This window comes from Curcuma longa, chromosome 4 (genome assembly GCF_044706935.1).
Source record: "Curcuma longa cultivar G26 ecotype Majalengka, Jawa Barat chromosome 4, ITB_CL_G26_1.1, whole genome shotgun sequence".
Classification (NCBI taxonomy): Eukaryota; Viridiplantae; Streptophyta; class Magnoliopsida; order Zingiberales; family Zingiberaceae; genus Curcuma; species Curcuma longa.
The window spans coordinates 8,501,323-8,516,763 of NC_133864.1; the positions used below are offsets into that span (position 1 = coordinate 8,501,323).

At 38.5% G+C, this 15,441-nt stretch overlaps 3 protein-coding genes across 3 annotated transcripts; 2 read left to right on the forward strand and 1 right to left on the reverse strand.

The window, feature by feature from the left end:
- Positions 1–288: 288 nt before the first annotated feature.
- LOC141825918 (uncharacterized) lies at positions 289–1,805 on the forward strand. Its single transcript, XM_074713180.1, has one exon. The coding sequence runs from the start codon at positions 563–565 to the stop codon at positions 1,520–1,522; it is 960 nt and encodes a 319-aa protein (XP_074569281.1). The 5' UTR covers positions 289–562; the 3' UTR covers positions 1,523–1,805.
- Positions 1,806–2,987: 1,182 nt separating this feature from the next.
- On the forward strand, positions 2,988–12,426 carry LOC141828372 (metal tolerance protein C2). The gene is made up of 10 exons (XM_074715799.1): positions 2,988–3,559; positions 5,132–5,240; positions 5,458–5,497; positions 8,410–8,486; positions 10,081–10,169; positions 10,368–10,437; positions 10,576–10,614; positions 10,720–10,870; positions 10,957–11,046; positions 12,089–12,426. Exons 1-10 carry the CDS (start codon positions 3,073–3,075, stop codon positions 12,188–12,190), a joined length of 1,254 nt encoding a protein of 417 aa, XP_074571900.1. The 5' UTR covers positions 2,988–3,072; the 3' UTR covers positions 12,191–12,426.
- Positions 12,427–13,558: 1,132 nt separating this feature from the next.
- Positions 13,559–14,543, reverse strand: LOC141827960 (RING-H2 finger protein ATL8-like). Its single transcript, XM_074715310.1, has one exon. The coding sequence runs from the start codon at positions 14,519–14,521 to the stop codon at positions 13,913–13,915; it is 609 nt and encodes a 202-aa protein (XP_074571411.1). The 5' UTR covers positions 14,522–14,543; the 3' UTR covers positions 13,559–13,912.
- Positions 14,544–15,441: the final 898 nt, after the last annotated feature.

The following is a 15,441-nucleotide window of genomic DNA, read 5'->3' on the forward strand; positions in this document are numbered from 1 at the left end:
AAATTTTATAACAGTTAGTTAGTAATTATTACAATACACTATTAAATAGCTGTTATAAAAAATTAAAAAAATTTAGATGGAGTTTAAATAATTTTGATAAATTAATAAATAATATTTTAATATAATAATATATATATATAATAATTATTTTGATTTTTTATCTTTAATAATAATAATAATAATAAGTTAACTAATTAATTTTTTTTCACATTCTATTTTATTATATTCAAATTAAATATCAATATTTATAGAAACAATCTGGAACCGTTTCATCCACTACTTCTACGATTCCATGAATGCGCTTCCCCCATTAAGCATTCTTCTCCAGCTTCCTTTGCAGAAAGGGCGATCGATCGAGCGAGCGGACGAGGAGGAAGAAGAAGAAGAAGAAAGAAAGACGAAGAACAAACAAATAAATTCCATTTTCTTCTTCTTCACGAATCTTTCCTACTTTTTAGGGTTCTTAAATTGCTAGATCTCTTTATTCGATTTCGGTATTTCTAGGGTCCAATCGCTCACTTTGCTTGCTGGACACGGTTCTAGGGTTTCTAGATTTGAATCGATGAACGATCCGTCGCAGATGATGATGAATCGTGGCTTCGGGATCTGGCCCCCTCCGGCGCCGGAGGATCCGATGGGGTTTTCCAACCCCTCCCGGATCCCTCCGCCCTTCGCCACCCCCGGGGGAGCCATGCCCGGCCGCATCATGAACTGGAAGGCTAAGAAGGCGGCGGATCACCGCAACAAGAAGGCGGCCGCCGCTGCCGGAGGCGTGCCTCTTGGTGGCGGTGGCGTGGCTGGCGTATACAATCCGCCGGCGCTCCAAGAGCTCCAGTACGAGAATCGCGTAAAGGCGCGCCGGTTCTACCCCAAGAAGAAGTTCATTCGCTCCGCCCCTTTCGCCCCCCGGAATACGACCTCCTTCCTCATCCGCGCCAAGAAGTCCGGAGGCATCGCCCCGCTGGTCTCGCCATGCCCCGTCACGCCGGCGGTCCTCCCGACGCCCAAGCTCTCCCCGACGCGCGAGGACCTCGCCGACATGGTCAAGGAGGAGTGGGGCGTCGACGGCTACGGCTCCATGAAGGGCCTGATCCGTCTCCGGTCGCCGAACAGCCACGAGATCCGGCCCGGCGAGGAGGAAGACGACAACGACGAGGAGACGTCGAGCGAGAGCGACGTGGAGGAACACTTGGAGGTCGAGCGCCGGCTGGACCACGACGTGAGCCGGTTTGAAATGGTGTACCCCGGAGAGGAGCACGGGTCGGCCTCCGAGCTCCTGGAGAGCAGGGTGAACGGCCAGGACGTGCACATCTCGCAGCTCGAGGAGGAGAACATGACGCTAAAGGAGCGGCTTTTCCTGATGGAGAGAGAGGTCACCGAGCTCAAGAAGCGGGTGCTGCTGCTGGAGTCCATCCGCGGCGTCAGGGAAGACGACGACGACGACGACAAGAACAACAACCACGACGGCAACGATGGCGAGGAGTGCTCGGAAGGCAGCAGCGGGGCTGCCATGGTGGAGTGAGTCCACAGCTCCCAAGTAGGCCCTTCTCCTACCTCTTCTTCTCCTTCTTCAGTACATAATCCATGCGCCTGAATGCTTGCTTGGATATAAAATTGTATCTTTTGATTAGTGATCTTGTAGAGGATCTGCCTTCTTATGGTTTGCCTTCGTATCGTATCTTAATTCTGTGAATTTACTTCTTCTTAGACGTAGTGTGTAATCTTGAACGATTTGATTTCTATTTTCCTTTTGCACCGATGGAACTTGCAAGAACCTCTCGATGCGATTGATTTCTATTTTATCATTCAAGTGTGTGTATGCTTTCCTATGTTCTCTTCTTTGGCTATTTCAAGTTAGCGGGCAAGAGTGAGGAGCAAACAAGAAGGAAGAAGATGCACGAACATGATCCGGCTCTGGGTGATTTTAGAATTTTAATCGAGCGTTGGGTTACTATGAGCAAAATGGAGATCTAAGTGACAACTAATCAATAAGGGTAAATTTATTTAGTTTTTTTATAATGATCCGATTAATCATGGAAATCGACGGTCTTCCTCTCTCTAATTTATGCATATTTAGAGGCTCGGATTCGAACTCTGATTTTCTATTTGTCCTATAAATGCTTTATTAGTATCAGTTAAATTCAAAGCATAGGCACAAGTGGGGCACTAAAGGAGGAATTATTATTTGACTAGAGTATAAAAGAACAGGACGATAAAAAAAAATAGTTATTGTATGATATAAGAGGGATTGATAAAGTTTTATAATCGATTCTATTTAGTAGGATAAAAATTTAATTGTTATTGTATTATCTTTCTAAGAATCAGCTAACACACTCAATCTAAGGCTACAACAAACAAAGATTAGGTGAAGCCACTGCGATGTGAGAGAGGAATGCGATACTTTTTGATGTCACCTATTTTTCATGCTAATCTTATCATTATCATAAAATTGTTGCTGACCGGATTGCCCTACTTTTGCAATAGTAAAAAAAGAAATAGTGTTACTTAACGGCCTGAAGTAGTAATATTACAGGAAGTAGAAAATTAGATATTGTGTAATTACATTATTTGGTACGCTAACGAACAATCCGTCAAAGATCAAACAATCAAATACAGAAAAAAAAAAAGAATATTCTATTTTTATTCTCTTAAATTGCTAATACCCTTTGTATATATATATATTTAAAGATCCCAAGCTCAGCTCCTACCACGTTGAGCCTGACTTTTAAGCAATCCGAGTTGGCATGAGAGCGACCCAATTGACTCGAGTGAAAGAACGAAGCTGAGCTCGACACCGAACTCGAATTGGCCGTCATGAGCTCGCGCCCGAGTCACCTGACATGTATCGAACTTTTCCAGAATTGGAAGAGGAAATGCACATAGAAATTGGAAAAGTCCTCGTGAGACGCCATAAACGCTTTGTGAAACTTAGCTCTCAGAAATGGAAATGATAAATAAATCAACCTTCTGGATTCAGCCACTTCGTCTACTCGCCCGCCGCTGCCTCGATCCCCTTTCTCGCCTCGATCCCCTTTCTCCGGACCTGTCCCAGATCTCGGCGTCTGGATCCCGATGGACGAGCAGCCGGCAGATCCTCGCGATCTGATGAGGGCGGAGAACGACCCCAGGTTCCCTCCCCCGCGGAGCTCGTCGTTTAGCCACCGGGTGCCGAACCAGATGCCCTTGTCCGGGGACTATGGCCTCGATGCCGGTGATCGGAGGTTCGCCTTCTCGCGCCAGGCGTCCTTCCGCCAACCCGAGCTCCGCTCGCCGTTTCCGCCGCAGAGGAGCCATTCGTTTCGGGCGCATCTCTCTCGGAGTGATTCTTTCATCAGTATACCTACCTCCGATAGCGAAGAGCGCGGAAAAGCACCTGGTGCGCCCGCTTTTATGGTCCGCGGAGATGGCCGAAAGCCCACGTTACTTCACTTGTTGATGGCGGTGGTTGAAGGCGTAAGCTCGGGGAATCGGGCGATGAAGCGGCTAGCTTTGCTTATATCACTCAATGTGACATATTCTACGACGGAATTGTTGATTGGAATATTCACCGGCCGCGTAGGTCAGAGAATTTCTTGGATTGTTGTCGCACTTCTTCTTAGATCGTTTCATTGATATGGTTAGCTTCTTTTTGTTTTTTTTTTTGGTATAATTAAATGATAATGGATAGGCACTACAGCTTCTTGATTAGAATATATGAACTTCGCTCAATCGTGTTGGGAGACGAAATTATTACAGAAAATCAACCACCTTGTTACTGGAGACATATACATTAACTTTCAAGAAATTGACAAATAATTAACTTATAGTCTAACCTCTTCTTTGTTTAATAACGTACTCTTTTAAGCTGATATTGCAAGTTCACTTAGGTTCTCCATGGTTTGTGATTGTACTGTGGAACTTTGACAATTGACATAATCTAAGGATGGCTGTAAGCCTGAAGAAGGAGACTTTAGCTTCACTAAAGATAGGGACATTATGCTCTTAATGTCACCCTCTGAGAGCATCACAAGAACTCTAACAAAATTTAAATTACAGTAATTAATAAATAGTAATTTCTTACTGTGGTGACTTTGGCATGGAAGATGAATAAACATGTTCTTAATGTGTTATTCACATTTGAGAAATATACCAACTGAATGAGATTTGTATTTGGAGTACATCAAAAGTATTATGTTTGTAGGTTGATGTTTCATTTAAAATTTTCTTTCACATCCATAATGTCCTCTGAGTGATCTTATTCTTTTGGTTGGATCAAATTCTGCACTCCGAGGAGTATTTTAAGACTTGTTTGGTTGATAAAATAATACTTCATCTTGCCACTGGTTCTCCTCTGATGTTTTCCTTAAGGCTATAATTTATAATTATGAGATTGTACAGACTTTTTGATTCACTCATTTTTATTGTTAATCATTGTTTGATATGCTGCAAACCTTATCATGGGATTTACCTGGTTAGAAATTTCAAATAATAATTGAAGAGCTACAACATTTTGACTGAGTTGTATGTCGTATTTCCATGCTTGTTGAAGTGTAATATGAGACATGAAAATGATAAATAAAAGAATACAAAAATCATGATCAATATACAAAATTTTCTCTTTGGTTTAGTTTTTTTTGGGAAATTTTCATGTTTTTGATAATTTTTGTGTCTGCGCCAAAACTAGGTTGACTTATGATTAGTATGCTGAATTACTGGTGTAGCAGTCCTATTAGAGCTGTTGGAAATTAAGTATTTGCATTCATGTATGCATGTCACTATTAGTGTTTGCTATGATACAGAAAGATATTTCTCTGTGTAGTTCTTATTTTTGGTTCGAGTCACCATACATTTTTTTCTTGCTATGAGATGTTATTTTCTTCAGGCGAGTTTATATTGTTAAAAGAGATTGTTTGCTTGATTCAACACATTTCAAATCTGAAATTCTTGCCCAAATCTGTCATGCTCTTCTGTTGTTGCTTAATGAATTTTTTTGTATATTTTTGATGATGTTTTTAGTAGTCAAATTACTGCAATAAGAAACTTGAATAGTAATCTACCAGACAGTTGATTTCATTGGTAATAACAGCCATATTAAACATTAGAATATTGATGTGTATTTGTTCAGCTAAATTCCTGGTGCACTTTCTTTTAGGGTTGATATCAGATGCATTTCATCTTACCTTTGGATGTGGCCTTTTAACCTTTTCATTGTTTGCCATGGCTGCTTCCCGGAAGAAGCCAGATGAAATATACACCTATGGGTTAGTTTCTCTGTCCATAGTACCTCCAATTTTCTCTTGTACTAAGAATTAGCTATAGCCATTTTCTCTTTCATATTGCCTTTCTTTTTTTTCATTTGTACATACTTTTATTTCTTTTCTCTAGTTTTCTAATGTAGTCTGTCCACTATATAGTAGTATGTGTTGGATTAATTTTAGGAACAAGGATTTATCATTTTATACTCTCCTAATTATTTAGGTACAAAAGGCTGGAAGTGTTGGCTGCTTTTACGAATGCTGTAAGTTTCTTATAAAATCTTTATGAATAATGTACATCATTACAAATTTCTAAATTTCCCCTTCACTTCACTAATATCCATGCCACTTTTTATTTGATGGGTTAAACTATTCTCCATGCTTGCTAGTAGGCTATGCTACTCATACTCAAGTACGAGTATTTGACATGTGTGAATCAAAGTGATTGACATGGCTATTTCTAAAATATTTATACATGATCAATAGAAATTGTGTGTTTAGTTGGAGTTTCTGTGTGTCAATATTCCACATGAGTGCAGAGGGGGCTGATGAAGTGTTATCTGAAATAATACATAGTTATACGAGTTTGAATAACTCTCTACTGGTACGAGTTTGAACAATTCTCTACTGGTAGTAGATATTGGTTTGGTCATGGCCTAATAGTTGAAATATCCTTTCTGAAGATGTATATACCCGATCGATGGGTTAAAATATAGTTTCATACTAGCTACTAGGTAGTGGATGGGGGCCCAAATTACTTTTTGCAGGCGGTAAATACTGATTTAGCCATGGCCTAATAGTTGAAGCATTGTTTCTGAAGATGTATATGTCCAATTAATGGGTTAAACTATAGTTTCATACTAGCTACTAGGTAGTGGTTAGGGGCCCACATAACTTTTTACATGTGGTAAATTCTGATTTAGCCATGGCCTGATAGTTGGAGTATCCTTTGTCCAAGTTATGCCAGATTGAGATACCAAGTGATACGAGGCCTATATGCAGTACTCCAGACCATCTACCATCCTATATCACCTTACATCCACGCATCAGTTTCTATGGATAAATTCAATATATCCATGGTTGCTAAAATTGATATCTATATCATGATAGGAAGGTTAGAACCAAAATAAAATCAACTTGTACGAACCAACATTCTCAATATAGCCATTGGAGATCTCAACATTTAAATTTGTGTAATATTGCTTGATGCTAACCATTTTTCATTTACACCAACTATTTTTGGTTGACACATGATACCTGAATAAAAAGCATGCTCACTAAAAATCACTTTTGGTTGACATTGATTGGTTTTGCTCGACCCAACTTGGGTTCAAGGGCAATTTAAGTTCTGCCTCATTTTTTGACCATTTAATAGCTAATCATCTGAAGACAACCTATTAAACACCCTCGAGGGCCTATGATAAAGCTCCTAAGAATATAAAAATTCAAACAACATTAAATCTTCGGGTCCATCTTCAAGCATAATGACCATCATGAGTTCAAAGCTACTCACAGCTCCACACTCAATCTATAAAGTTCATCATCCAAGCTTAACTACTCAAATCTCCGATTCTCATGATAAGCCTTACACAGTCAAACAACTATTCGAATATAATGTCTTACTTAAATCGCGTTGCTAATGTTGGTGCAAGGAGCACTAGTCTGTCCCTAGAGTTTCGATGTTTGATAATACACTTAGGTCTGGTCTGTTTGACCAAGAGTTGATCCAAACAAGATCTAATATTTGGATGTGAGTGAAGTATAGTCAGGTCAAGGTTGACCAGAAGACTAGCAAGAAGTCCTAGTCGGTTAGACCGGGTAAGGAGAAGTCCTAGTTGATGCTAGGCAGGAAAAGTCCTAGTTGGAGGCTAGATAGAGAATGTCCTAACTGGAGGCTAAGCAGAGGAAGTCTTGATATGGAAGATTGGGCAAGGAATACCTAGTTTGGAGGATTAGGCAAGGAAGTCCTGATTTGGAAGATTGGACAAAGAAGTCCTGACTGGAGGTTGGGCAAGGGAAAGCCCAAACAGGTCAAGGGTGACCAGATGTTTAGCACGTGAAAATTCTACCTATGGAAGTGACTAGTCCTAACTGGAGATTAGGCAAGGGAAAGTCCAAACAAGATGGATGTTTGACAGATGGGAAGTCTACTTGTGGAGTTGACTAGTCCTAACGGAAAATTAGGCATGGGTAAGCCTAGTAGGTTAGACCTATAGGGTAAGGCTTATGTAAGCCTAGTAGGTCAGACGAACTACAGGTAGGCTTAGGTTGCTTGTTTGCTTGTATGTTAATCTTACAAGAACCAAAGAGATCACCTCAAAGAAGTTAGGTTCTGGTGGTAGCTGATGGTGGAGTCGACAGTCACCAGGTGAGAAAATCACATAGTGGCAGTTTTCTAGTTAGATTGACCAGGTACGTGGGAGGGATCCATGATATTGCATGTGGAAGAGGGCCTTAATCAACTGTAGCTGGACGATCAACCTGTGTGTAGCCTCACATTTATAGACCGGCAATCAGAGTAATTCTTTGTAAAGCTACGACTTGACTATCTGAAAAACTCCCCAAACTTTTTAAAAATCTTAATAATCTCTAAAATTCTCTTTCTAAAAATATAACAAACTACAATATTTTAACCTGTTTAGATAACTTAATAATTTAAAATAGGATTTAACTTTAGTTCGTCTATTGGGTTCTTATACAGTGCTAAATTCTATTTCGGATTCCTCTGTAAGGTTTGTACTGCACAGCTTCAAATATGGTATTGTGTCATTCTTGTTTTTGACTTATTCTTGTTTATAACCCCTTTCTCAAGAAATTGATGTCAGAGGTGCATCTAGGCATGGAATTTTCTTCAATATGTCATGCTTACATCATGCAAACTCTCATGAACTTATTGGGAGGACTGGTTATGGTTAACAATATTATTATTATGAATTTGTGCTCTAAGGTCAAAACCATGATATAGAAAGATTCAGAATGCAGACAATGAAAATCAGATTATTTTAGATCTGTAGCAATTTCCACCAATTATTACTTCTTGCTAAATTTGTAATTATAGTATATGGGCAGGAGCATCACACTACATCTGCCCCATATCTCATCAGCTAATGTAAAGATTGCATACTATTCTTTGTGCTAATATATTAGATTGTTTCTGTGGTGCCTGTGTAGACAGCTGTTTCTGTTGTTTTTGTCGTTCTCTTTAGCAGTGGAAGCGCTACATGCATTTATGCAAGATGAATCTGAACACAAGTAAGCCACTACTTGTAAGGAAACTTGTTTCCAGTTTGCAGCTTGTACGAATATTGCCTATCTTGCAATGTGTATCCATTTTCATAGTTACGTGAAATTTGGAAGATGGGCTGGTTATCAGCAAGCTTTGGGGTTATGAATCATGCCACATTGTTAAATCTTTATGCATATAAATTAAGAGCATATCGCTATGAGCTCTATTCAATGTATTCTTAGGAATAATTGATCATTTAGATTGTTTAACTATATCAAGCACAATTTTCTTTTGACTACCTATATATCCCTCATATTTCTAACTTTAATTGATTCAATTTCTCCCCCATATTTCTAATTCTAATTGATTGAATCGCTTAATTATTAGTCACATTTCGTGTTCTTAACTTTTTATTCACATTTTATTTGTCAAGATTCTAAATATTTGGTCATTTAGATTAACTATATTAAGCACTCCCTATATCCATTACATTTCTAACTCTAATTGATCAATTGCTTAATTATTAGTCTCATACCACGTTCTTAACTTATTTATTCACATTTTATCATTTATTAAGACTAAATCAAACTTCTTGTAATAGATACCATTTTTTTTTTAAAATATTAAACCCAAATGTCAATATATGCATATCTTTTACATTATTTATTATCATCATTATTTGTATACTATACCTTAACTTTCAGATACTAACTTAAGGCATGGTTGTTTACTTTTTTTTCTCTTGATTTAAAGGGCACATGGCATGCTATCTAAATTTTCAGGAGCATGTTCACTCCATATTCGATTACAACTATGCAAACATCCTGTTTCAGATGTAAATGTAAAAAAGATTTGAAAACCAAAATTATATACATTTGGAAGAACACTTTAGTGTGGTTTTGGTAGCATCAGTAGTCTCTTGACAGGTATACCTGGATTTATATTCATATAACACTTTATTTGATCTCTACTGCATTAAGTGAATTTCTCACATTCATATTAATTTGTGATCAATGCAAAACATATTGGCTTGAATAAGGATGTTGAGTGATCTGACCAACACATAAGTAGCTTTATACCCTTGAGGAACAGGTTTCAATAAGTGAGTTTCTGTGAGCATCATGTTTGCAATCTTAATCCAGCATTTATTTAGGTTTCTTGATTAACCCTGTCTATTCCTAGGTTGCAATGGAGCAAGCTTATATTGGGATGTTTCTATTCCATTGTAGTAGTGAGCAATTTAGTATGATTATTTGCATTTTGTTTTTTTTTATCATTTTTTCTTGTTGTCTGCTTCTATTCCTTATAACCATCAAAGTCTTAATTTGGAAATCCTTTTTTTTTGATGGATGATTATGATTCCTCTATTGATGTCCTTTTTTACAAGTGATGTTTCTGCTAGACTAAAATGAACTTTTAGTATGATATTGGAGATTTTGATGATTTTTGTATAGGTCAGTATTGCAAATTCATTCTGAAAGATGGGTTAAAATTTGCATAATCATGTCATCCATATTCAATTCCTGAACTTGTAACCAGCAAATTATTCATGGACTATGTTACTTTCTAGGTCTATTGGGACTTTTGTTCCTTACTTTTTTTTTTCTTCTTTTGTTGTAGGCATTACCTAATTGTTTCAGCTGTCACCAATCTTTTGGTGAACTTAATTGGAGTTTGGTTCTTTCGAAGCTATGCACGTGTCAATATAGGTATGCTGCATTCACGCTGTGGTTTTCATGCCTTTCACTGTCTTGATTACAATTTCCAATTAAGTTATTTATATCTATGCACGTGTCAATATAGTTATGCTGTATTGTCACTGTGGTTTACATGTCTTCTACTGTCTTGATTACAGTGTTGATCTAACTTTTAAAACTTTTTATCGTGATTCCACAACTTCTATGTAGTTTACAGGAATGCTGAAGACATGAATTATCATTCAGTCTTCCTACATGTTCTTGCGGACTCTATTAGAAGGTATAGGTCTTCCTGAACCATATTTCCGCTTTGAAGCTTCTGAGTATAAAAAGCCTCTCCATATCTGTGTGCGTGCATATTATAATCCCTATTTCTTCGAACGTGTTCTAATGTGGTTTCTTTTTTTACTTTCTGCAGTGCAGGTTTGATTTTGGCATCGTGGTTTCTTTCTTTGGGGTAATAATCTATTTGGTTCCCATCATTGCTGATTTCTTGTTATCTATGGATACACTAATTTGCGCAAAAAAAGGATAAGTCCATTGTTTCCATTCCTATTTCCAGGGTTGAGAATGCCGAAGTTTTGTGCTTGGGCCTTGTTTCAATTGCAGTATTCATGGTGGTGATGCCACTTTTTAGAGCAACAGGCAGCATTTTACTCCAGATGGCTCCTACAAGTGTACCTTCTTCTGCCCTTAACAAATGCTGGAGACAAGTATGTGCAAATTCCTCAATTCATTCGCTTACTGAGTTTTTGCATAATCTATTTCCAATCTATTTTCATGTTGAAATATTTGTTAGGTAACTTCGCTTGAGGATGTTTCTGAAGTCTCTGATGCTCGATTTTGGGAGCTTGTACCTGGTCAAGCCATTGGCTCTCTTTGTGTTCAGGTTTGAAATTCTACAAAAGAGCTTGCAAACTTGATAAAATATACGTTAATTGAATCCTTCACTAGATTGCCCAAGTTAACTCTATAACTCTAGTTTCCATTGTTTAAAACCTCCAAGTTGAAAAATGAACTCTAAAAATGAATGGGTGGGCATGCTTCCCTTCCAATATTTAGTTGTAGCAAGGACCACTATGATGTATTCGACTATGCCCAACACTACTGATAGCTTTCAAATAGAATATTCAAAAGTTCCATTAAATAATGAACCCTTGTTTCTCTATAAGAGGTGGAATACAATAACCTGTTCCAAGAGTAATGATCATTTCTCTAATGCATTGTATATCTCATTATATTTCCCTTTTACCCTTTACCAGAAGGCAACCATTTATAGTTATTACCTTGATACCAAAGAAGAGTTAGACCAAATGTTTTATTTCTATCATAATTGCGATTTGACATTGAAGTACATTGATTGTTACTAATTTTCTTCTTTATAAATTCAATGCCATAGTAATTTATTACGTATGGACAATGAGATTCCATTGATAAGTTAGCACTCAGAATTTAGTTGGTACCATCATACTGAATATGGTTCAATTGTCTACTCATTGAATGGATAAAGAGCAAATCTTCAAGATAAGCTAATTCCTCTTTTCCCCCAAAAGAAATATGAAGTATAGGAATCACGAGTCTCTTTAATTTCTCTAACTATCCATATTTGTTGCCATTATTTATAGAAATGGAACCCGGACTCTATTTATGATTCAATATATTTTTGTTTATCTCATTCTCTATTGTTTTTTCGCCAGATATTTGACTTCCATCTGTCAAATATATTGAAGTCTGCATTTTAGGAAACAGAGTTGAATTCACCAAAATAATAGCTTTGGGTGGGGATGGGGTTAGAAGAGTTCGTGCACTTCGTTAATAGCTTTGATTTCTATTCATCAAGTGAAACTTATAAATACCTAAAGCTGCAGTATATATCTTTGCCCATATGTTATTGTGAAAAATTCTGTAATGTATCTTGGTATCTTATCCAGGTTAAGAGAGGAGCAGAGGTTCTTCCAATTCTGCACTATGTGCATGGTTTGTATCATGAGCTGGGTATACAAGACTTAACTGTTCATATTGAGCATTCATGATTTAGCTCCCGATGGAATATTTATTCTTTCCTCGTTAACTGGGGATTCAAACCATAATGTTGGATGCTTTATAGTCGTGTTTTTGGATTTAATGCATCACTTCTTACTCAAGTGTTTGAATTGTTAGGTTTGCATCCTTACCGCGCAAAGAGTTTTTGTGAATTGACACATCTATCATAACCAAATAGTTATATGTGAATCATTCAAGAGTAGGAATCCTCTTTTCAGCTGTTTAACTCATGTCTTCTATCGCAAACAAGTGGACATCAATTAGAGTAAGTATGTTTTAGCCACAACTTATATGGTGTTCAATTGCTCCATACTCTTGACACGAACAACACATGATGAGTTGGTACTCATTTAACCATTTCATTGTGTGTTTGTGCCATAAAAATCGAATTATTCACTCCTCCCCTTCTGACTCCTAGTCAGGGTTAAACTATAGCCATGAATATGATCCTTCACATGTCTTAGTCTTATAATTATAAAAATATCAATACCAAATAGTAAAGTATCATAAAGTATAAACACATAATGTAGCTGTTAATCTTAACTTTGTTATGGACATATTTATTGGTCATCAATTTCAAAATCAAAAGATAGAATAATTTCATGAGACTTTTTATATCTTTATTACACATAGGGGCTTAACAAGTTTAATAATCCCTTTTGTCATTATATGGATAAATATATTCATCTGGTGAATCCATGTATATTTCTCATCAAGATCATCATTAGAAAACAATTTTAAATTCTATTTGATGTCTTCAACTTATAAATGAATGTCAATACTATAAACACATAGATAAAGATTATCCTAGTGACTAGTAATAGCCGTCCACTCCGCTGGATGCCTGGAGACTAAACTTGAATTTTTACAATCTAATCGATAGTCTTATTGAATAAGAAATAATATCAGTTCAAATTTCATTTGATTGAATCAATTAAAAATATTGTTACAATAATTCATGATATCCATACAAATATTTCCATGCGTTTCATCTTTTCATATGGTGGCTATGCAAAACTTTTTTCTATAAAAATAAAATAAAATTTAATAATGCTAATAATTAAGAATAAATTAATAATCACTTTAAGTATTTATCATCTATTTTTTCTTCCATATTTAAATAGTTCTATAATTGTAAAAGGAAATTCAATTAACTGGCCTTTCTAAGTGACAGAAGCCACTAGCCGTCTCTTGCCTGTCCCTTTCTCCTATAGCTTCAATGTTCAAACCTAGTCCCCTCCAAACAAGTCTTGAGATGCGGCCTGCATTCCATCATTGTTGCAGAGAATAATAAAATTGATGTGAAGAGATGCCTGTTTTGTGGAGTGCCCTATTATTACAATTATTGAATTGAAATCGAGATCGAGATCAGTTTTCACGCGGATTCAATGTCTGTAGGAAGATCCCTCACAGTGGTTTTATTCAGTTGCCAAAAAGTATGATGTGTCGAGACAATTTGGGAATTCCCATTTGCACATGAACACCTGAGAAATCCAGCGCTTGCAGATTACTGAAACAAATATGAACTACTACTCCTGTGGATGAGAACGAAGGCCGAGAGTTTGAGAATGAGAATGAGAATGGCCAGATCTGTTCGTAATTACAAGAAAATCCTTTGTTTCAGCACTCTGCAAGTGATCTGTGATCTTCCTTTGCTGTATGTACAAGGGCGCGGCGCCGCGCACATCTTTGCTGACGGATTTGTAAAAATTTCATCGATGCGCGGTTTTGGAGGTACTGGCGCCGCCGCCGCCGCCGCTCTCGGTGGGCTTGGCGGAAGCCGCTGCTTCGGAGGAGTCACGGCCGCACTTCTGGCACCGCCGCGGCGGTGCGGGGACCACCAGGACCCGGCGGCAGGAAGGGCACGAGGCGTTGGAACCCAGCCAGGTGTCGACGCACGCGGCGTGGAAGCCGTGCCCGCACTGCGGCAGGACGCGGACCCTGTCGCCATCGACGAACTCGGCGAGGCAGATCGCGCAGTCGACGAGCTCGACGCCGCCTGGAGCGGCGGCGGCGGCGGCGGCGGCGTCGGAGGAGACGAAGGAGAGCGTGGGGAGGGCGCGGAGGGTCTTCTTCTTGATCCCCTTTCTGGGGATCCGCAGCAGGGGCAGAGGGAGGGGCCCATCGTAGGAGGCGGCGGTGAGCGAGCGGCGGACCCAGGCGCAGCGGGCGAAGAAGCCGAGGCCGAGGACGAAGAGAAACGCGCAGAGGAGGACGGCGAGGGCGATGAAGACATCGGAGTGGAAAGCCAAGTTGGCGTCCATTCGATCCGCCGACTGAACCGGCTGGGAGGAGAGCAGAAACCTCGTCGAAGAGCGCATCGCCTCGGTCCGGAAGCGGAGAAAGATCGGAGTTGGAGGAGGATCAGTAAGGCACTGACAGCTGCGGTTTTATAGAGGGGCATTTTTGCTTTAAGATTCGTGTCTCTCGTAATCGCACAGGAGAAACTGACAGCTGGACAGGTACGGTTTGGCCACGCGTCACGCTTCCCTTCCGATCTTTTACCATCCAGTCGGGAAGCCACGTGCTGGCCAACCGCAATGGAGCTTGACGGCCAATACTTTCCTTAATTGCTCACCCAATACTTTATTGATTATTGTGGTAACTATTACCGCTCACGTGCCAAGATAAACTTAAAGGGTAATAGATGTAATTAAGCTGTCTTTAGGACATGACTGAGTTGATTATGACTCAGTAGAATTACAAAAGAAGATAAAAATTCAAATTCTAATGAAGTTGATCGTACGACCAATTGTAATTTCTCAATTTACTTCTTCACAGATGGTCGTTGTCATGTGAACCGCTAAGGTGGCATATTCCACCTTTGCAGAAGAGTTGATTACGATAAAACAAAATTATAAAAGAGAACAAGGATAAATCTCGATAAAGTCGAACAATATCCTCCTCTATCATGATCAATTATAATTTCTCAATTTACTTTTTCATATATGATCATCAAATCAACCTAGAAGAAAAAAGATGTAATTAAGCTCCTTCAGTACTTATTTTTATTATTGAATTAGACATCGACGACTCTTTCTCAAATTAAATTAGTGAGCGAAAGAAGAGGAGCTCTGGATAAAATTACTACACTTTGAAATCCTGGATTAAAGTTGTAAAAATAACGATAAAACTGCATACAATATAAATTTAATATAATTCGATCCTTATCCGACCGGATTGTTTTATTTTTTTTAAACTAGTGAATGAAACGAGAAACAATGGATTACTTTTACAAAAA

Bases quoted from the DNA above. Each gene is read 5' to 3' on its own strand.
- LOC141825918 (XM_074713180.1), top strand. From the start codon at position 563: ATGAACGATCCGTCGCAGATGATGATGAATCGTGGCTTCGGGATCTGG.
- LOC141828372 (XM_074715799.1), top strand. From the start codon at position 3,073: ATGGACGAGCAGCCGGCAGATCCTCGCGATCTGATGAGGGCGGAGAAC. The intron at 5,241-5,457 runs GTTAGTTTCTCT...CTAATTATTTAG, and splicing joins GATGAAATATACACCTATGG to GTACAAAAGGCTGGAAGTGT. The intron at 11,047-12,088 runs GTTTGAAATTCT...TATCTTATCCAG, and splicing joins TTGGCTCTCTTTGTGTTCAG to GTTAAGAGAGGAGCAGAGGT.
- LOC141827960 (XM_074715310.1), bottom strand. From the start codon at position 14,521: ATGCGCTCTTCGACGAGGTTTCTGCTCTCCTCCCAGCCGGTTCAGTCG.